Here is a 24,742-nt window from a genome sequence, read left to right on the forward strand (position 1 = left end):
GATACCCGCGGTGAGCAGAGCACAGAAAACCCATTGTGTAGCTTTGCGCTTAACGTCAAACAAACAAACCAAACCAAAAAACCTTTTGAGGAAATAGAGTGATAAGCAAAATAATCAAACGTATGTGACAAGTTTCTTAAGCTTAATCGATTTGGCTGGACTAAATAAATATTTTGTAACCATATTTGCAGAAAGCCTGTCGAATATTTGCTATAGAATATTAATTTGAAGTAAAAATTTCTTGTATAAAGCTGAGAATATATTGGGGTTTCGCAGTAAAGCTTATCATTTATACAATTGGATACAAGAGAATACGGAGAAATGTTGTAATTACAAGTCTTGATGTGATTGGTCTGCACTGCTAATCAGCAGGGCAGAGATGAAGAAAATGAATTATAAAAATAGCACAGAAACCCAAAATTCACAATAAAAATTAACACAAATTAATATATTTTCCTATTTTGTGGTGGTTTCTTATGTCATCAAGCTCATAATCAACTTCAAAATATTTCCACAAGTCAGGTCTTTCTCCAAAAATAACGTAAGTCTTAGAAATAAAAAAACGACTACATTACACAATGCCAGATATATATATATAGGACATTTTTGACAAGAACTCCTGCAGAACTATTTTACAGTGTTAAGTTTCAAACTTCAATAAAAAGAGCACTCAAAAAGTCATCCTTCTCTAATTTACCAATCAGAGACCAGTTAAAAGTCGATAACAGCTCCATCTTCCCATGGGATGTTGGTCTAGTGATCCCCAAAATTTCACCTTTCACCCAATATCCAACAAGACTTATGAACACACAGAGAGAACATAAACTGGTGGCAACTTGAAAGATGTGACATATATATAAGATACGTGTTTGAAGTGGCTCTCTAAAGACTACTGTAGAAATATACAAGAATATTGATGTAGAATTAAAGTTATAGAAAAATAAGTTAAACATCAAGAACCTAGCATTATTTGAAATTACAGTTTTATGTATCATCTAAGTCGTTTTTTTCCGGTATTTATTATTCTCATAAGATAAACAAAGGAGACAAGTTCTTATAATATTCTACTATTTTAATTTAAGATACATAAGATAAAAACACATATGAATCCAACATACTATTTTTTAACCACGAAGTCTTCTGAATGCATTCAGCTTACAACAACTGTAAAAGTAGGTATAATAATCAAATTTTGTGTACACCTTTAATGCATTTAATGAAAAAGCTTTATTTTCACATTGACTAGAATAGTACCCCCACGTTCCTGTTGACAGTAGCTTAAACGTTTTGGTTTTAAAAATAAAATATTTATATGTATATATATATATATATATATTATAAAAACAAATTTTTATTAGTTTATCTAAACATGTATAGATTTTTAAAGACATTTACTGACCTAAGTATAAAATCAAGAATTAAAGTGTACCAGTCAAAGCTAGACTATTTATTAACTGGCACCGAATATAACGCATATTATCTGTAAGATGCAGCAAATCGAGGGATAAAGTTCTGATCGGTTATTTAATGTACATCATTGTAATATTTATGTCTCGATTTGTTTGTTTGTAACTAAACAAAAAGCTACACAATGGGCTATCTGTGCTCTTCCCACCGCGGGTATCGAAACCCGGATTCTAGCGTTGTAATTCCGTAGACAGTGCCGCTGTGGGGCTTATGTCTCGATCTGATAGTGAATAAGAATTACGAAATCTTAACCATAAAAGTGGTATATGTGTTGTAGAACTTACCTAGGAGCATTAAAGTCTGGAGAAATAATTGCTAAATTTGGTCTCACTTTGATTGTGACAAAAAAGTTATTGTAACTTTACTTATGTTTTGATTTTTAGAGACTAATATTCAATTTCATTACATCGTTTTACGTGTGTAATTATAACTCTAAAGCTACGCACTTAATATTAACATACCCATAACTAGCCAAAGCTGGATCATAATAATAGGAGGCAGGTTGCGTGATGGATCTCCAATGGTTGTCAGCAGCTTCCTTCATAGTATAAGCAGGATTCTGAAAATAGATATGCAAGTTTAATTTTTTTAAACAATCATCATTAATACTTTTTACTTCTTCAATTTTGTTTTTTTTACACTCTGCTAAATGTTCTTACAACAAGTTTCCTCAGGTACTATTTTATTTCTTAGAAGTGCACAAACTAATTTCACCATCTGTTCATGTTCTGCTCGTTAGCACAGAAAACACGTAAGTGTTTTGTATTACATGAAAATATTACATATTTTGTTCAAACAAATTGTATGAAATATTTTTTCATTTGTTTCATCTGTTTAACTATGTTCAATAACATTTCCAAAGAGTATGAGATCATTCTGGTTCAACGAATTGGTTCACTTTGTTCTTAGTATTCTTCCTTCTCTCTAGCAGGTAAATGTACGTGTTTGGAAGAAAGCTCTTACAAGAAATTGGCTTAGCATGCTTTTTTCCTTTTTCCTTATTTTCAACAACACGCAAAGGTACCCTCAATTACGATTAATGATTGCTCAAAAACAATTTATGCTTTTAAAGTTCTTTGTCTCTCCTGCACATCTACACATGTACCTTACTACTGTTTTATTAATCATTTTGTTATCTTTATTTTTATAAGGAAATGACTAACGAGCGAAATAATTATGGAAATAACTGCAGATCGTTTTTTGATATGAATCCAGGAAGCGATTAGTTTTGTGATAAATATTTTCTTTTTTTGCCACAGTCCTATTTAACGATAACAGTTTCTGTTTTAGTAGTTGCTGAAGGGAAATTAGAATTAGAATTTGCACAGACTTATACGCACCTTTATCGCGATTCAAGTTTCTTTATGCGATTTCAAAATGCATTTATATGGTGCAAGTCACGTATGTAACAAGTCTAATCTTACGCCTTAATTATTAGAATTATTTAACACTTAAATTACCTCAGTTGCATTAAATGTGAGTTTTAGTCAGAGTTAAACAATCACAACGCAGAGATATATATTGATATTTACTAACCGCAAACATTCTAACGTTTTAAAAATATCATAATTTGAATTATGCAAAGATCTAGTCTTACAATAGTCATTTAACCATCAAAAATATACAGTTATTCAGAAGAACAAACTTCATATTTTTGTTTATTCAAATATCTTTAAGCCGTTCAAGAACAATGCAATCAATCAAAGAATAACCATACATTTTTATTTAACGAACAAAGAGGGTTTTGGTGACGAAACTGTTAACTAATTACACAAAATGTACTACGATTTTGTTTTGTTGTTGAGCACAATGTACTGTACTGTACCCACCACTTACCGGTTCTTTCAACAAGTCTTTAACCTATTTTTCAGTTCATATTTAGTGTTATACAGTCTTTCTAGAAATATGTCATTAAAAGGAATTGTTATCTGATTTTAAATATTATTATTTTGTCAAATAAAAGGTACAGTTGTTTGAAAACTAAATATAATTATAAACAACGTAATATCAGTCTGTAAAGTTTCTAATCCGGGAAGTCAGGATATCAGCTCATGGTTTCGTTACCGCGGTGTCGAGTAGATGAATTATCAAGGTAATCTGGTAACTAATGCATTATCAAGGTAATCCCGTATCTAACAACCTCCATTAAAAAGACAATATAATTTTGATTGGAATCTAAACAGTTTTAAAACATATCGCCAAGGTTGACAAATTGCAACTCAACAAGCTTAACAGTCACGAAAAGGAAAAACCGCAAGTGAACTTAAAAAGTAGCAATGAAGACTTTGTAAATCAAGAATACTCAACACATGCAAACTTACCTATCTCTTTAACATGTTAAGCTGTAAAAATATTCTAATGTTATTCAGATTTTTCAAGAGAACCTTTAGAAATACATGTTGTTTAGATAGTTTTTCAAACATTTGGAATGATACACTATGGCCCTATAGAATCTTTAGAACGAATAAACTCTACATGATTGTATTTGCAGGAATAATAAAAAAATCAAAAATTAACTATAAATTTAAGTTCAAATAGTACTTGTAAAAACATGATGTGTTGGATAATCATAAAATTGTTTATCTTTCGTATCAAAATACTATAGTTATAAGACAAAGTAAATGAAGTATATCTATTTACAAGTTCAAAACCTATAGCTAACATATTTGAATCAGTAATACGATTATGACGTATTGTATGGGAATAACCTTCTCTAATCAAATAAATAATCAATATCTCATATGAAACTCGTCGTATCTTAATATACATACATCCATAATCATCCCATCCTTTATTTATATTTTTATTTAGTGCTTATTTTATTTTAAACAGTTGCAAGAAGCTAAGACTTCTGTGAGTTCAAACCATTAAATAGTGGTGTTGTATTTACTTACAACTGTGGATTGTAGTTACTGACTTTTCCATTTAAATGAAAAACTTGGTATTTTTACAAAAATTAAAAGGTCAGATTGTGGATAATATCTTTTTGGATTGTTTACTTGCAAAGTCGTCATAGAAAACCTCTGGAAGACGTAATCATATAACTTTATATAAGTAAGGTAAATATATATATATATATATTACCTTTTTTACTAAAATTTGCTGCAACAGTAACAATAGGATAATTCATACTTTCAGAATTATAATCTGTACAGCTCAAATTGATTCAGATTAGTATTATTCCTCGTAGACTTGGTGTATTATTACAAAGTACATGTTTTATAAATAAGGTAAATAACACTTTTAACTTGTGCTTTAGGAATATCGGAAAATTAATAGACATAATTATTTTGAACACTGGAAAAATTGTGTGAACGAATATCGAGCGAGTCGCCCTTTGTTCTCAGAAAATAGGACGTATCTGAGTAACATCCTTATAGCGTTGAATACACAATTCTGTTTATAATTAGAGTTCATAAGCTCCCAATGTTATACAATTTTATATTTCTCTGAGGTCTAGTGTTTGTTTGTTTGTAGTTAAGCACAAAGCTACACAATGGGCTATCTGTGCTCAGCCCACCACGGGTATCGAAATCCGGTTTCTAGCGTTGTAAGTCCGCAGACATACATACCGCTGTGCCACTGGGGAGCGAGGTCTAGCGAATCAGTACTCTATAAATTTCGATATAATGTGCAGAAAATATTATTTCTGTCCTTGGAAGTACTTTATATTTCTTATTCATAATACAAGATCTCTCAATATAAAACGTTTGTTTAATAAGCTAATAAACCTCAAATATTTCTCATCTTGAAGCATTTTGTTATATCAGTACATACATTCACATATCTTCAATAAATAACAAATAAATAGTATACATAAAAATTTACTTGTAAATTACACAGAGTACTTGTATACGGTTTAACATTGCTTGTTATATAAAGACAAGATTTATTTTGAGCAATAACGTACTGACAAAAGACTCCTTCGTATCAAAATTATACTAAAACCGATACATTACTAACTTATACTTATCTATATACACGAAATATCTAAGGGATCTTCTAGATAAGCTTTAGATGACGTAGTACATAATATCTTAAACTGATAACGTTAATACTATATTACTCTTTTTTTAGCATATTAAGTGCCACCTATCGATGATTGAACCTGTTTTTACAGGCAGGCTAACATTTATACAGCCGTCGATCCATCGTTTATAGATCTTATAGAATAACTAAACTGGGAACAAAGGTATATTGAGATGATTACCGGAGTGTTAACCTGAGTGTTCTATTGAGATGATTACCGGAGTGTTAACCTGAGTGTTCTATTGAGATGATTACCGGAGTGTTAACCTGAGTGTTCTATTGAGATGATTACCGGAGTGTTAACCTGAGTGTTCTATTGAGATGATTACCGGAATGTTAACCTGAGTGTTCTATTGAGATGATTACCGGAGTGTTAATCTGAGTGTTATATTGAGATGATTACCGGAGTGTTAATCTGAGTGTTCTATTGAGGTGATTACCGGAGTGTTAATCTGAGTGTCCTATTGAGATGATTACCGGAGTGTTAATCTGAGTGTTCTATTGAGATGATTACCGGAGTGTTAGTCTGAGTGTTCTATTGAGATGATTACCTGAGTGTTCTATAGAGATGATTACCGGAGTGTTAACCTGAGTGTTCTATTGAGGTGATTACCGGAGTGTTTAATCTGAGTGTCCTATTGAGATGATTACCGGAGTGTTAACCTGAGTGTTCTATTGAGATGATTACCGGAGTGTTAATCTGAGTGTTCTATTGAGATGATTACCTGAGTGTTAAGTAATTGCAGAAACAAGTAAAGAATTCTTGCGTGTTTTTATAAATTCTTTCTGCATCGAATCGCCATAACGTATTTCAGCCTGCATTCCGTAAGCTAGTACAGCAAAAATAACAACAACAAAACAAACACTATCAACTAAATGGAATAATATACGAAATGGAATAACATAGTAAGAGTATTTGAACATCAATAATTATATAAAAACGTTTGAGATAACGTACTCTTAATGCTTCAATACTATTTCTAGCTAATTATATGTGTGGAACAAAAGTTCCATCTTATCACTTAGTTAATATTCATATAATATCGTTCTTCCATTTAAACCCTTATTTACACGCAAGATGAGATTCAAAGAAGAAAAAAAAACAGTCAAATTATACGACCGAAAAGCATATACACTATGTGTAGTTCAAACTTCCAACGTCGACGGATTCCACCATGAACTTTTGTCAAGCTGGACAATTGTGAGTCTGGTTTTGAAAAGCATTTGACCTTGAAACTTTGGTTTAATCAATAGGTTTATAATAAAATGGATGCAGAGTCTTAGCTATTAACAGCAGATTCGTGAATATATTTAAATTAATGCATTTTAATTGTCTGAGCTCAGGATAGAAAGAACACCCCATTTGTTATGGCGATTGTAGTGATAACTACCTTTGCGAATTGAAATGTTTAAAAACAGTTAGTAATGATTAGTAACAAAAAACAAGAAAAATGATGTTTGTGTTCACTAAGATATACTTTCATTAATTTATTGAGAAATAAGTTCCTATGAATAATATTATACACTTAAGGACGTACTTTCAACATATCATACGTCATACTCATTTAGAATCTCACTCCCCACTACCCTCCGCCCTCAGTGGCTCAGCGGATAGTCGGCTTAGATGCCAAAAACCGGGTTCTGATACCCGTGGTAGACACAGCACAGATAGCCCATTGTGTAGCTCTGCGCTTAACGACAAACAAACAATTTAGAATCTCTGAACTTTACGCCCCTCTGGTAACACTTACTTCTCTGGAAAGTGAAGCAAGTTTTCTTTCCTCTAAGCACTAATGAAGTATCGCGACCGTTGACGCACTACTACTGTAGCTATATAATGGCATACCCTATGTGTGCAGTTAAAATGTGATAAATTAATTATGATATTTCTTTCGTAAAGCGTTGTAAATAAAAAGTAATAATTGAAATATAAACGTATTTTTGTCTGAGTTTCTTGAATTTAGATTCATTGTTTGTGTAGTGATTAAAAACTAGCATCGCTACCCAAATGGAAATATCTTCTGCAACAAAAACAATATTTATTTCACAGCACAACTTAATAACAAATGTACGTAGAGACTAAATGACATTTTTATTACGTTGAAACAGTATCATCTTTATATAATATAATGGTATTGCCTGTTATATGTCCATGTTACTTCTTCGCAGGGATCTTCATCAAACTTGGTATAGAGATTCATTAGATCCATGTGGGGGTACATACACATTTTCAGTTTTGCGTTTTGCTGCTTTTGTTGGCGGTTTTGCAGTTTTTACCACTACTTCGCCTCCTTTTGATGGATCTTCACCAAACTTGGCATGAAAGTTTGTTGGATCCATGCGGAGATACATACAAGTTGCAAATTTGCAGTTTCACATTCTGTGTTTTGCAGTTTTTATAAGCCTTTTTTTTACAATTACATATAAGGGAAGTAAGTTTTCATGATCAAAGATAACCTTTCATTAATAATGAATTTACATAACTGCTTTCCAGGGAACGGGTACTCCAGCTAGTAAACAATAGAATAGTGGGCCAAATGTAACGAATACAAGTTGAATAAGCATAGTACGGCAGATGAGAAGGGAAGAAATTATCCATGTAACTAAGACTCAAAAAAAAAAGTTGGGAAGGAGCAAAAACAAACCTTTTCTTTTAGTTGATGCTAGAAGTTTAAAGTGGGTGTTCAAGTATGTCTGCTCATCATTGACAAGCTTTCAGAAGTGAAACTGCTTACAGGGTTTGCTTTCGTTTTTGAATTAGTTTTAATCTTAAGATCAAAATGGTTTTCCTCTTTTTTGCAACCGATCACACTGAAATAACTCCTATTTTATTTGAATGTGAGCTTACATGTTGGTATTTCATAATTCACTTCACTGAGGTGTGAAGAATCGGGGTCCTAAGTTTAGCTAAACGACATCAAACAGCCTTTTGAAATGGAAGAGTATAAATATGTGTTTATATTTAAAACCATATCTACAATTACATAAAACTCCATTCGGTGAAATTCTCTATTATCGACTTATCTGAGCTTACGAAGGATGATACAGCTTACATGTTTACATTTCACAAAATGTTTTATAGAATTATTTATATACCTACCGAGCGTAAACGCCCACCAAAAATGACGGGAAACCAAAACTATTTCGTGTAAAACTGGCAATACACAAAACAAATAAATAAAAGAAATATGGAATTTCCTTTCCCAGGAACATGCTACATACTGCTCCTGAATACACTACATACAACTGAGCAAACATGCTACATATTGATGCCTTTCGACAAAAGATTAAAACATACGATGATCATGTGATTGCATACACACCTGTTCTTCTTCTGAGGAAAAGTCGTCCTCTTCCCTACGGATAATTGGTATTCTCAATCAGTTTTAACAAAGGCGTTTTCGTAATAATTCCCAAGCATAGTTTTGCGTTAAATTTTTACTTATTTTTCACAGGCGTTGATGGAGTGCAAATGCACTTCTGTGTCTTCGATCACAGGAGTCTTCCCGGCTTTCCTATTCTGATCCTACCTAGTTTGACGTCATAATGATGTGGATGATGTAGTGTCACACACATAACGCCATGCCTGACCTGGTCCTGGAAACTCCCTCTATTACAAGTTTTCATATAGCAGAAAAAGCACCAAAATTGAATAGCCATTTATGCTTATGTTAGTGATTAAATTTAACTAAAATGGGAAAGGGCAATCAAAAGAGGAAGTATTATAGGAAAAAAAGTGAAATTGATCTTGTGTAACTCACGAAATCGAGTATAACCAACAGACTAACCGACCGATACTTGGCTTTTATATATGTTGATGATTGCTTGTGGAACCGTGACTTTGTTGGTTATAGGGTCACTAATAGTACATATGCCATACAAGAAAACGTAAGTAAAAATTTCATCATTACTGAAGTTAACCCAAATAACTGCTGCTGGAGTAATTTATGTATTTTGCCCAGAAAGTAATAAACTTTACACGGTTTTAACTGTCAGTTTTTGTTGTTGTTTTAACAGTGAATGTCGAAACAGGCAAAGATATAAAATTAATCAGTAAGATGCAGTATGCGAAAGGTAATAAAAGGAAGTCAGTAATTTAAAGGTTAACTATTCACTAATAAAGAAAATCACAATTTTATATGAAATACAGCACAGTAAAAAGAGCAACTTGACTGTCAGTTCACAAAGTGTTTTTGTTTCGTCGTAGTAGTCAATGCCATCGCTAAAAGCGAGAGTACATAACTGGTTAATCGATGTGTAATCTAATCATTATAAGTAAAAATGATATATTAAGTTAGTTATGTTCGTTACTGCGCTCAACAAAATCCCGAAATATGCATAAATGTTATGCAATGGATAGGAATCACAGAACAAATTATAAAATATTTGGTTGGTTCTTCCCACGAAGCTGCACAAAAGCTATCTGCATACTCTTCCCTAAATTTTGAGTTGATAGACTAAAGGTAAGGCAACTAATGAACATCACAGCCAGCTGTTAGGCTACTTCAATCAAATAGTGAGATTTAGCCGTCCCTCTTGTAATTCACTTATTATCCTAAAGTGGGGAGTGCGTTTTTGTAGAAATGAGCAGTGAACCACGAACTCTCAGATTCACAGTCCATTATGTTAACTACTAAGCAGCACCCGACCGAAATGAAAAGTAAAAGAGTATGCAGTAAAATATAGGTTTGTTTCTTAACTATAAGCCTCTATCTAAGAACGATGTATTTGATATTACTTATATTGTCCACTGGAGATTTTTCCAGTTTCAAAAGTGCAACAGCACAAATAGATTATATTTTAAATATACTATATAATACTCTATCCGGAAAATAATGAAATCTATTTTTCAAGTGGTTAAGTATAACATGACTCATCATTAGATGATTTACATAATACAAGTAGCAGGCTTTTCGCATTTTAAATTATGGTTCTATTTGGTGTAGGCGCGTCCAATTTTTGTTACAGCAGTTAACGCGCCATAACGAAATGTAGGTAGTTAATTGTTACGTCTGTTATACAAAATTGTTATACATTTGTTCAAGATAACGACGGATATTTCTAAAACAGTTGCGAATCAAAACCTAAGTTTCACGATGACGAACTTTGTTGGATTCCAGCAGCATTGTATTTTAACTTTCATCGTCTTTTATACCAAACAATCGTGCACAATAATTAAAGCCTAGTTTATCTTCAAATAAAATTTTAGTCTAGTAGATGAGGAAAAATATAATTAAAATCATTTGGGTGGTGTAATTTTAAGATAACTGTAAGATGAACTGATAAAAAATGCTTTTCAAACTAGTTTGAGCGCAAGGTTTGATCGTCACCCTCAACCTCCCTCCTTCTCTTAAACTGATTTAGAATTATTTTGTACACTAAACATTATCGACCTATCAACAAGCTTAGTTTGGAAATAAATGTTTCTTTATATTTACCATATACTGTTAAAATTTGTCAGATCAGTAAGAGGATGGAGAATAAAAAAGTAAGTTGTTTTAAGTAGGAAGAAGGAAAATAAAAAAGGGGGGAATACCAAACGAAAAAATAAAAATGAAAATAGAACAATTTAAAAAACAGAGTCACTAAAGAATATAAAACTACCACGTAGAAAAAAGACAGTACAGAAAGATGAAGTGCAAAAAATAAAAATGAATAAAGATAAGGAGCTAGAAGAAAAGCCGAAAAACGAAAATAGAATTGGAATTAGAGATCTGAAAGACAGAGAAGAAAAATGATACAAAGGTAAAAACAATAAGATAGAAAACTCTAAGATAGAAACCTAATAGAAGAAAAAGAAAAGATCGAAAAAGAAGAGGCAAAGCAAAAAAAGACAACTAAAGAAATATGGAACTACAAGGATTAGAAAGAGGAATCAAAAATGGAACATGAAAAATAAGGAACTAGTAAAAAACTATGGCTTAAAAAAGTGAGGTGGATTTAAAGAAGTTACAGTCAAAACGGGAAAGAGACTAAAACGAGGGGAAGTACAAAAAATGAGAGATAAAGCTAGAAGTTGAGAAAGTCAAAAAATTAGATCTAGAATTAGAAATCAACGATGCCAATAAAAAGAGCCGAAACTATTACAAGAGAAAATACCAAAAAGAAACTAGAAGAAGAAGAAAAGATAGTTTACAAGGTCCACAAAAAGAAGAAGAATTAAACCCCAAACAAAAAGGAACCAACTAGGAAGAAGAAACTTTTAAAGAAAAAGACCAAGAACTGTTCATTTTTACATTATATTGAACAAATTAAAGTCAAAGTTTGTATCTACTTAGAATAACATGAAATTCTCATCTAAGTTTACAGTAAGGTTGTAGCGATCAGAACTAAATTGTTGTCATGGTTGGTGGACTATACGACCATCTAAGTCTGAACTATTTCTGCGCTTTTCATCGAGAAGACCATGGATAGAATCTCGGCCACTACCAACAAAGAATTAATTATTTTCAAGACACTCCTGAGAGTGGCAGTAGATTAGCAACAGAAACACAGGATAAGACTAGTTAATAATTAGAAACTAGTTATATAAAAAAATTAGTTACTAATTAATAATTAGATTTAAGTGATCGAGTTATCATCCACTTATATAGAGAGTGATCGATTTACTGTTGGATCTTTTCTACAGCTGAATGTAGTCACATTCATAACCTCCTAGCACACATACACATTTGTATAGATGGCAGAAACCTAACCAGACAAGTAACTTTAGTCTTTTCTAGAAGAATATGCGTGAGCACGTAGATAACTGCGTGACTGGAACATGTATATATATATATAGAAGTATATTTAGACTAGGTAAAGCTACAGACAACGAGGTGAATTAAAACAAAAAAAATAAGTCGAATAAACAGCGAATATTCAGGAAAACCTTGAACAAGTGAATTACTGCTAATAAGCGATATTTTGAAAGTTAATGTTATTATTAGAGGCCTTGGAACGTTTCAACAATTCGTATGAGCATAATCGTGCTCCTAATATTTATAAAAAACATATTTCTATACAGAATAGGTATACTGATTTCAGTATAAAGAATACCATTGAATCCAAAGTAACGTAGTTTGCACTCAAGCTAAACGAAAACCCAAATTTAATATTAAAGTAAACATTTTTAATACTTTACTGTCGCCTCTGTTATGCTATTCGTCTGAATTAAATGTTATATTATATTTGTATATTATTTGCATTCTATGAAGGGGGATAAAATTTATCTTAACTTCATGATTAGAAAAGGTAATTCTAAGCCATTAAATTACGCGTTTGCTTATATTGGTTGCAGCTACAACTAGAAATAAGATTTTAACTATAGTTATTTTAACGCTTTGTGTGTATCTGTTATAATGCCTCCCATCATATTCATTGGAGAGATCGTACAAAGCTATCGAGGTGAGGACATAATATGTATTTTTAAGTTAACAACTAAAAATAATTCGAATTTTGATTATGGATTTTTTTAAAGTCTACACCCTTACAAATTCTGAATGACAGGAGGCGTATTTAACATGACATGCACATATAATTTTATTTGTTATTAAAACGTGAAAAAGAAGGATTTTAGCGTAAAATAAACGTGTTTCAGCTCTGACAATAGTTTGTTTTCTAACGAGTATTAAATGTGTATAATGTGTAATATGTATTAAATAGCTGTTGACAGGGATGTGCTGACAATTTTTTAACAACCAGTTCTGATTAAGGTTGAAATTATATACAAACTTGTAAATTTGTGAAACATATAATAGTTAATATCAAAAAAATATGGTCGTTTTTGCACCATTTCAAGATAAATTTCTATTGACTGCTAAATATTTGTTAAAAATCAACAAACGGTTCGGTGATCCAATCAAAATTTAACCACCGGTTCGGGCGTACCGGCTCCAGCAAACCCCTGACTGTTGATTCGAAGGCATTTTCTCCATCTTACAATTTTTACGAATTGAATTATTCACAAACTAGTCAAGTACTTTAGCGACGTTTCATCTGTCATATCGAATGTGTCTTCGATTTAATCTATTTTATTTTAGTTTATCCATTTCCACAACTCTGGTGGAAGTTCATAGATGCACTAACAGAGAAAAGCCGAAAATTCCAAATACGGTTTAATAAATGCCTTTTGCTCCAGTCTAGTCCAAGATTATACATTCGAATATAATTTTACTTACAAGAAAGTGAGAATAAAATCAATATATTTTTACTTTAGTTTCCTATCGATCCAACGAAATTGTTCTATGTGTGTGATATTTGAATATATGCAATTAAAATACATTCTGTACTGAATTTTGAATGTGTTTACTATGCTGTGTTCGTACCTTATGAGAAAGGTGTTCAGTCTTCTCTGCTTGCTAGTTAAATTATGTTATTTTCAGAATCATAAGTTGAACCATTTGTTGTATTGTTTATTTGTTTGTTTTGACTTTCGCGCAAAGCTACACGAGGGCTATCTGCGCTAGCCGTTTCTAATTTAGCAGTGTAAGACTAGAGGGAAGGCAGCTAGTCATCACTACCCACCACCAACTCTTGGGCTACTCTTCTAGCAACGAATAGTGGGATTGACCGTCACATTATAACGCCCCCACGGCTGAAAGGGCGAGCATGTTTGGTGTGACGGGGATTCGAACCCTCGACCCACAGATTGCGATTCAAGCGCTCTAACCACCTGGCCATGCCAGCCCATTTGTAGTAATGTATTGTTTTTGGATAATCCAGATTCTGAAAGATGTTTTTCGTATAAAGTTTGTTCTCGAACCAACAGTTATAAATGTGTAAGTATATATTTTATCCTGTTCTCCCTTGCATATGATAGTTCTACATTCCATTAACTAATTGATCACTTATTATTTGAATTTTTAGAAATACCAAAATTAGCAATATCACAAGTGAATTGTTAGCACTTCTGTATATTGCTTTGACAAAAACATGAGTGGAATTTGAGTTACTACTGCAAGCCTTGACGCGCCCATTGGAGGTTTAGCGGAACGCTTCGGAGCTTATAAGGCTGAAATTTAGGGTTCAATCCTCACGGTGGAGAAACCCCAAATAGCCCATTGTGCAGTTTTATGCTTAAAACGAAACAAATAAGCTAATAAAACTATCATGTTGCACGGGATTTCGCGTCTTAGGTCTTTATGGCTTTTAAATAGAGAATATATTCCAAGAAATAGGGTTTTATGATATTTGCCTGCAAGTAACAGAACTTGAACTTAGATTAAATATACATATATATATGTACTTCTGCAACTTTCCATGCTAACTTTATCAAATACTCTTATTAGATATCTTATTTAATCCTTTTCATTATAAAGGCAACATATATCTTCTTTATGCGCCCTCTCCTCCAGTGGCACAGGGTAAGTCTGAAAACTTATAACGCTAAAAACCGAGGTTTAATACCCGTGATGAGCACAGCTATTTGAGATCTAATTATAGGCGGTCAAACCCTTTCAATTGACATATTTGGCCACGCCCAGGTCTCATAGATTAACTTACTCTACTCCTGCCTAAAGGAATTTCAATTTGAGGTTAGGCTCATACAGATCCTGATTAATAATAAAATTCAATCGGTTATAGCTTGGTTTGTATTTGTTTGTTCGCACCTTCCAGCCATCTGTTCCTTATACATTTCCACATCCCTTGATAAATCAGCACCAAACTTGACACACTGATATAGAATGACATGAGGAAGGTCATAAAGGGGTAGGGGTTAGACCCCCCATCTTCTATATAAATAACGTCAATATGTCTGTGTATCTGTTCCTTACACGTTTCCACATTTCTTGATCAATCAGCATCAAACTTGACACAGTAATACAGGATGACATGAGGAAATGGGGGTGGACCCCATCTAATTTAATATTGATAGAATACTTGAAAACGGCGTGTCTTTCTTTTCAGTATTGGTACCTCTATGTATTTTTTATTGCACTTTTAATGTTTATTATGTTAAGAAAAGAACAGAAGCACAATTTCCTATCCTTTGTTACAAACGAGTTTTTATTTCACTCGCCCAACGAACAGGTACTCCAGCTGCTAGCTAATAAAAAGGAAAAAAAAGGGGTCTCATAGATTGATCTACTCTAAACCTGCCTAAAAGAATGTCAAGTGCAGCGGCTATCGAGGATTCCCTCTTGTTCCTTTTTTTTTAGCAATATTATTGCGCCCCAGCAATACTAAGCGTGAGGCGCATATGTACCCGATTCAATTTTATTACTCAACAAGAGCAAGATTAGAGTAAATTAATCTATGAGATCTTGAGCGTGATCAAATACATCAATCGGAACGGTTTGGCCTCCTGAGTCCAAGACTGCAATTAGATCTCAAATCGGTCAAGATATGACCTAAAAGTTTGTACTTGACAAAAACCAATAAACTTAGAGCCATTCTATGAGCCGTTATGCCGCAGCTAAAAATATTTAATTAAGGATTTGTTTGTTTTTAATTATGCACAAAGCTACACAAGGGCTATCTGTGCTCTGCCCATCACGGATATCGAAACCCGGTTTCTAGCGTTGTAAGTCCGCAGACATACCGCTGTGCCACTGGTGGGCTTAATTAAGGAACAAAAATTATAATATAAAACCAGCTGTGAGCCTAAATTTTGACGCAAGATTTACTTTTTCCTTCAATTCCTTATTTCTTCATCGGATAAAGTACTTTTCAGGAACGGAGGCAAAAATTATTTCTCACTTATTACCCCTACTCTTGATATTTTTTCGCGGATTTCGATATGGAGATTTCTTGCAATAAGAACACTTAAACATTTAGGCCAGAATTGTTGTAGGTTATAGCAAGCAGACGTTAAAAATAAGCAAACTAAAATGAAAGTATTGTAAATGTTAAACCAACTGCATACTAACAACGAGCAGGGCGTGATTTATGCATTATGCGAGATACGCCGAATATAAATAATTAAGTGAAAATGATTTTGATTATTTGGAATATTTTTGTTTTATTTATATCGACAAAACGTTTTATTAAACATTTTAAAATTCATTATCTTATTCATCTCATTATATTTTTCTAACAGCTTATAATGATAGTATTTCTATAGATGCAATGACACAATACAGAGTTAAAACCCACAAACATTTCAAATAGTATTACTGATACCAGCTGAGACAGAAATAATTAAAACTTTCTGGGCCAAAAAGTAGATTACAATTCTCAAGACTAAATAGGAATATGCTTTAGTATGTTTTTATACACATCTACACGTGTACAGTTTATGAAATAGAGCAATAAAAACCAAACTACATCATTTTGTTGTAACTACAGACACTTTTGGTATAATTTTGGCCATCCCAGCAAAATTAATGCTAAGCATGGGATCTAAGTATAGCTGTCTCTAATTTTAAACGAGTGACCAGAGGAAGGGCAACCAGCCAGCAGCCCTTGCCAATAGAAGGACTTTTTTGGCTCTATGAACGGTATAGGAATTAATTATTATTTTTTTCAATATGCCCACAGCTGAAAGTACGGGATATGTTCAGCAGCATTACGTCTCCAACCAAGAGCCTGCGATCCGCAGCCCGACACACTAACCACTAGGTTAATGCGTTACGAAGTTAATATTAACAAGTGATATACTTTTATTCAGGATTATGTTTCAAACTTATCCGATTTAGTTCTGTTTCTTTGTGTTTAACTTTAAGCGCAAATCTAGCCAATTTGTAGCGTTATAAACTTTCAAGTTTATGGCTGAGCCACTTGGGGACTGCGATTTAGTAAGTTTATTTACAACGCAAGAATGGTATCAATTCAAACCTTTATGTTCTTTTGAACCAAAGACAATGTTATTAAGCAAAAAAAAATCTCATTCAATGAGTGTAATACACTAATTGAAACTGAAAAGATTGGAAAAGCTGAATATTGTACCCTTATGTTGAAACAAATCATGACTAGCATTTGTATCGAGCATGAAAATATATGTGTCATTGCCGGAGGAAATGAGTATTGGCTTTTTGGGGAACTATTTTGAATTATCGGTATGAGTTCTTAATCTGTTTCAGCAACTCAACTGCCGATAAGTTTGATTAAGCATGATGGCCTGACAGCATAAGTCTTACGAAAGCAGACTGAATTTGATATGTTGGTGTACTTTGGAGTCACTTTCCTTTGTGAGTTTTCCAAAGTTTGTATTTCATTATTTGGTTGTCTGTGTTCTATCTTTGTTTTAATCAAATTTAAAAAAATCACAACGATTGGCGATAGATCAGAAAAAGTGTGCCTATCGTTACATTCTAGTCATCTATACTTTGTGTTAATTATGCTCATGGACTGTGGCGTATGACTTGAAACATTTTCATTAAGCAATTCCCCTGTTTGAATTATTGTGATTTAAAAAAGTATCTGACACAAACATTATCACATTGTTTTATATTATTATTAGTACCTTGCTCCTTTAGATTAGTTTATAGTTGAATTGTTCCTTATAACAATTTATTTATGATATTATATATTTTGCATTTATAAGAATGCTAATATAATGAATTATTAATCAAATTACATCTTACTTTGACAAAAACTTTATATAATGGATATATCAGTCATATTTTATATTCACAGACTTTTTACTGGCATATATATTTTTTTATCAAAACGACATGAAGACACCAGTGACATCTGTAAACTAAACGATTTCAACCACTCTTGTCCATAATGTAGGCTGGCTATATGGGACACAAGTGTCTTTAAGTGGGAGTTCTAGAAATAGTTCCAGAAGTCAGAAGCCAACGATGTATTTTTATTTGCCCCTCAGCACTACCCAATGGCATTATTTCGTTATAAATCAAACAATGGTGTGGCAGCAGGTGCAACGAATATTACGTTTCGAAAACTATATAGACAGACGACGAACGAAAAAGTTTATCACTATGCCAGCACACAAATCTTTTTTTCAGAGTAAAAACATTGGATATTTTTTTACTATGACCCCCATTGGCTCAGCGGTGAGTTAGCAGGGTTACGACGCTAAAAATCGGGTTTCGATATCCATGGTGGGCAGAGCACAGAAAGCCCATTGTGTAGGTTTGTGCTTATGAACAAAAAATATTTTCTACTACACCAAAAGATGCACTTCCAGGCTTAATATTAAAATCATATATTGTATGATTTACTTCCTAAGTTTAGTTCATTTGGAAAAGTTATTTTTGATTTATCTGAAATTATGAAGAATTGCACTTTATTAAACTTTTCTTCTGTTATTTTACTGAAAAAACTCATAAAGTTAACAACACTAGCCAAAATTTATTAACCGTGAACGATAACTCTAGCATGCTTTACCTCAAGCGCTTTTGCATTTACACATAATAAAATACAAGCAAAATAGTTTACAGCGGTCAGTTTACGGACTTAAAACGCTAAAATCCAAGGTTCGATTTTCCGCAGTTGATATAACAGCCAACTCAATGTGGCTTTGTTCAGACAAACAGTAAGCAAGCAAAATAAACTATAAATTAGAAAACTTAAGTGCAGTTTAGCTAGATTGTGACATATTGAATACATCTACTGCAGAATGTACCATTATTTAATCCTTCGCATGTGTATATTTGTTTCTTCTCTTTTCCACTCTGTCATGATGCTGAGGGAAAAGTTCTCAAGAAAAGTAAAGCCAGCTAAACAGTAATGAAACTTCCATCTACATCGTATTGTTTTCCGTGGCCTCTACTGTTGTTATCCTTATGTATACCTTAAATATGAGAAGCAACACAACACACTAAACATAGGGTCTCTACTTTCAGAGAAACGCCCCAAAAGAAGGAATTATATTTATATCTACTAGTTATAAATTTTCAGAAATATGCAACTTAACAATAGTTTTAAATATTGATTAAATTTTCCCAAAGAGCAGTCTTAAAGCATTTGATTACGCTACCTTTAATGCAATTATATTAACACTGCTGACCACTAACACTTGAAAATAGTTACATTGAAGAATTGAATTTTGTATGAAAATCTTTTTATGAACGTTCCAAGACGCTTATGTCTGTTACAGTTGAGGAACTGCTGCGTTCACTTTTCCTTAAATAGGCAATAATATATATCTTTATTCAGGTATATATATACATGCAAGTTGTGTGCAGGTGTTCTACATTTAGTTATTTGACATCATGAACAGGATGTGAAAATTTGTAAACCTGCACCAATCCTGGGTCATAGATATAAGTTAAATATTATACCAGTAATTCCGTAAAGACTTGCATTTGCTTGACCCTCTTTCCGTATCAGTACTCTCTGGGTATGCAAATCACGCTTAAGTTGGGAGGTGATATGGAAATTTGTACAAATCGGTATGAGCTGAAACTTATCTCATTTGAACATGTGTTAATGAAATGATAATTGATGTAGGCAATCCAAGACTACATGATATTGTACTTTGGTTTTGACTTAACAGTGGGAAATGTCAGGATTCTTGCTTCTATATTCACCTTGTATAAACGTCTCTATCTCTAGGTCCAGCAGTCAGAGAAGTTATGTATGATACACAGAAGCCAAACAGTTTAGTAAAGACCCGGGCAGTTATCATTAGTAACACGTTCGTGATGAATGAATATTTAATTTTTATTTGTTCATTTGTGGTTGCTTCTTATTTTGTTATCTGGGTTCGATTTATTACTCATTGTCAATACTCATAACTTGCTTGTAGGATATTAGTATTTTTAAATACCATAGATAAGTTATTAAGTTACACGGTGGTGCATTGAACAAGAATTTGTTATCGCAAAATTTACTTGGAACATGTTTGTAAGATTTGTAAATTGTGCTTATTGAAGGTTACCTTCTAAGTCCACGTATAATTTACAGCTGAAAAGAGGAAATTGCAGGTTAGATAAGGACGTGGTCTGAGAGTATGGTAGAAATCAAGAGATGATATTCAGCTAGAGGTAACCTCAACTGCTGCAAATTGACTAGGAGCATATGGTGATGATCAGCCTAGTTATCCTAAGAATAACTAGAGTGATCTTTACAGGACGTCTAGGAGTGTGCTAACCAACACAGGCATTGCTAAGCACAAAAAAGAGCCCCTTTTATAACCAAGAAGTCCAGCAGGACGTTCACGATAGAGTTTCAATGTTATGGAATGAAGCAGCCATTGTCTTGCTGTGATATTGCTGATCTCTATGGCAATTTGGGAATCTTGCTGATTGGTAAAACACATTTGCATCAAACTCTAAGTATAGCTAATCATCTGTCGAAAAAGGCAATTGGTATGTGGTGGATATTATTGAGTACTTCACCAAGAGGGCTGAAGCTTCTCTATTCGTCGATATGTTAGTGTATTTCATCGTTGATGTGTTGGCTGGACAATAGAGAAACTCACGTGGATAGGAGCTAACTTCATATAGGAAGTCTTGTCGAGAACTGGGTTTGTCGAAAACATGCGTCTCACAATATTATCCTTATCCTGATGGTTTGGCTGAATGGGCAATAAAACTATCATGTGGGTTCACACTGGGTTTGCGAACCCTGCACGTACTGTCTAGGATGATCACCTCTCATATTTCAAAAAACTCCTGATGTATGAATGAGTATTTGGCCCCCTATCCAGCGCAGATATACCATTGTATTCACAGGAACACATAGAGTACCTGCATTCTGCATTAGTTGGTGCACATGAATCTGGTGCATGGGGACAGTGGTCACATATCAAAGACGATATTATGACAAAATATTAAAGGAATGCTGGTTGGAGCTTGGCACCTTGGTATGATTTTAGTTCACACATGCAGTCTGTTCTCGAAGCATTGGTCCATATCTTGTATGTTAACAGCTTAATGAAGTGAATTATGAGTTACAGTAGTCGTTAGATGTGCATAAGCATGCCAAATGCTACAATAATATAAAACATTGTGCAATTATGAGCCTCTCGTGAAGTGATTGCTATAGGGATCATTAGGAAATGATTCTGATTTTGAGAAAGAAGATTATTGCAGTACGTATTTGGCAGTTCCTAAGGAATCAGACGAGTAGGAGCAGTTTGGCTGCTTTGATGAATGAATGAGACATGTACTTTGGCTTTCTGGTCATTATGGCTAGGATTAAATATGCAGGGTTTCATGTAAAAAGTCTACAGGAAATAATGTAACAGTTATTCAATAATAGCACGGTTAGAAGAGTCGGATGATTGAAAACTCATCAAGAGAAGGGGTATTGCCAGCTTTATTTACTCAAGATTTGATGTATTTGACCGTGCCAATAGTCTTATATATTAATTTATTCTAATCATGCTTAAAAGAATTTCAAGTGCCGCTGGTATTGAGGATTCCCTCTTGGTTTAGTGTTTATAAATAAAAAGATTCAAGTTAGTATATTACACATAACTAAAATCGCTCAGTAATCTGGTTTAAAGTATTATTAAAAACTTATTCACCTACAGCGGGTATTTTATTCCAAGAACAATTTCCTTAATAAATTAGATTCATGCAAAACTCAGCTCTCTCTTTATATTATATTCTCTTATCTCGTATTTCTGCTCATAAAAGTTTTAATCGGAGAGTGATACACTCGACTCACCACATACTAATTTCCGTTACACTATCAAAGGCATTAGTAAAAGTTTAAGCCTGAACAATCTGATATGTTTACTTACCAGAGCAGCAGGATAAAAAGCTGAAGAATCCACACCGGCAAAGTTGTGATAGCTAGCCTGGTCGGCCGCATAGCCTGCTCCGTTGTAGAATCGCGAAGAACCGGTAAGGCTTGTTGGCAGCTGAGAATATGGTGACAACAGACGAGAGTCGTAAGCTGGAGGCAACGAACAGACAGCAGCGTGTGGTGGTGGCGGCTGAGTAGCATGCGAATCAGTTGCTAGCGGGGAACGCGACGTTTCGCAACACGCGGTCCCTGAGGGGCCTGCCTGTCCCGTATTTCCCAGGAGCTGAAGAGAGAAACAAGTTATTGTATCACAAAATTTATGATCAGCAATCATCCTTTGACATGTTTTAGAATATTTAAACAGGTTTGAAGAGCTCTATTTCTTCATCCATGTTTATTGTGGTATTAAAACATCAACACCCTGTAAAAGCACGAATTACACTGCTTATTGTAACGTAAACAATTTTAAGGTTTAACGTAAGTGTATGTAAATATAGGCAACGATAACGTGACTTTTGATCTTAACATGTAAATACGTCGTCAGACAATAAACAAACTCTGAGTCTGTACATACATTTCCACACATTTTAAGCACACAAGTGTATAAACATGGTTAAAAACATGTATAATATAAATCCTTTAAACTGAAAGAATGTTATAATTCTACAACAAAATCACATTTTGTTGAAGAACGATGCACTGCATCTTAATTAACGGTATGAGATAATCTTTTTCTCTGATGAAGTTCTTGAAATCTTTATTTTCAGATGAAGTAGTGTATGTTTGACTAATAAACTGAGTAATATACAAAATCTCCAGAATTTCTAAAAATATAAGTTTCCTAGCTATTTTCTTTCTAATGGTTGACCTTCTACTTATAAATATGTTTAGGAAACAGCAGCGGAAAACCTCAAAGACACCCAGTTGCTTATGAAAAGAAAGAGTATTTCAATAAAAGAGACGAATATGGCTATGGTTTTTCAAACAAAAACGTTTTTCAGTCTATATGCACGACTACTATGTAAGTTTTCTAAAGGCTTCAAAATTCGTTTGTTCTACAATTAAAATGCATAATGACATTCCAACACTTCATAAACTGGTAAAGTGAAAGAGTGTTCAACAAGATACATATAATATATTTAGAGCGTGGGTGAAACTAAGATGTAGCTAAATAATTTTAAACATTTGAAAGTATAGTAAAATTTTCTATAGAGATACTGAATCTGGAAGTTTCAAATTGAGTGAAATATTTCCTGTAGATACTCATACAACGATTGATGCTTTCTGAAATTCTTAGGTAACACTAAAATTTTGAATGACTGGATCGCTAGAACTACAGATAAACTTTAAAGATCACGTTCTTTTCGCTGAAGGTGTTTAAGAGAAGGATAAACAGATACATGATAAGTTGTGACATGTCGTGAGTTTGTTTTCACAATGAATTGCTAATATAATATATGCGACACTACAACTCATAGCTCATCCAATTCTTTATAGCTGTTGTTGTTTTTTTCATAAAGATGTTATTTACAACTGATCACGTGATAATAGTTGTTAATCGTTAGTTTAAATCTAAAACTTTTGCGAGATAGTTTTGGAATACAACCTCACAAGAAGGATACCAAGTAGCCAATTAGACGATTATGAATGAAAACAAACTATATAAAAGCAGAGTCAGTTGCAGTGTAGATATCTCAAATTTTAGTATATTTATTTATATTTACTTGGTTATAACACCGTTGAAAGAGCAGATAAATGGCTTACTTGTTAATATCCGATTACTTTAGCCGTAGAATATGTAATGCTATTTGCGAAAACACCATCAACTCGATGACGATATTGAAGTACACGCAATATTCTCGGCTTCGCATAAGATATCCCGCGTAGTTATCAACCAGAATGAGATCTGAGGACCTTTTCACCAACGTGTTCTCTAAAGTTATGTGTAATTGGTTTTCAAGAATATATCTTTCAATAAATGTTTTTTTTAGATTTACGAAAACAAACCTTTTATGATATTCTGGATCATAAACATCAGGCGTTCTTCTGAAAATTTATATAATCTCTAAGCATGATTTTCAGGCAAAATTGTACAACCTTGAAAAATACCCTGTTTACTGTACATTCGTGAATTAAGAGCTGTGGGTCACCTGAAATCTCTTGAAAACTATTGGGATAAACGAAATTAATTTTTATTATTAGTTTTATAGATACAAATGTAACCCCTTAACTTAGCTGAAATAAAAACCTGTCAAATATGAACAGAAGAACGCCACTGATTATACTTTTAAATATATATTAGTTTTCGCAGCTTAACAATACGACCATTATCAACATCAAAAGCTCCATTTTTTCCATATATAAAGAATTTTCCTGCAGATCCACTTACTGAATGAGATACATTCACAGAAAATAATTTTCTGGATTTTTTTCCAAAGGAATCAAGACAAAAATAATATGTTAATTTCCACTTAAATATTAAAACACTGCATTAAAAAGTATAATGATCCTAGAAGATGTCCGTCTGGCATATCACATCGTGTAATAAATTTTCAAAACTGTATTCTTAATACATGCCTGTGTTTGTTTGTTTTACGCTTTGTCTTCATATGTATGTGTATAATTATTTAAATATAACGAAAGCTCACATGACTCACTT

General features: G+C 33.2%; 1 protein-coding gene across 1 annotated transcript in view; it reads right to left on the minus strand.

The window, feature by feature from the left end:
- LOC106457579 (iroquois-class homeodomain protein IRX-6-like) overlaps positions 1–24,742 on the minus strand; it is a 53,553-nt gene that overhangs the window by 16,275 nt on the left and 12,536 nt on the right. Inside the window, exons 2-3 of the mRNA XM_022383580.1 lie at positions 22,079–22,366; positions 1,929–2,026 (exon numbers count right to left, since the gene is read on the minus strand). Coding sequence (XP_022239288.1) covers positions 1,929–2,026; positions 22,079–22,366 — 386 coding nt within the window. The remainder of the gene's footprint in view (positions 1–1,928; positions 2,027–22,078; positions 22,367–24,742) is intronic.

Source organism: Limulus polyphemus, unplaced genomic scaffold (genome assembly GCF_000517525.1).
Source record: "Limulus polyphemus unplaced genomic scaffold, Limulus_polyphemus-2.1.2 Scaffold348, whole genome shotgun sequence".
Classification (NCBI taxonomy): Eukaryota; Metazoa; Arthropoda; class Merostomata; order Xiphosura; family Limulidae; genus Limulus; species Limulus polyphemus.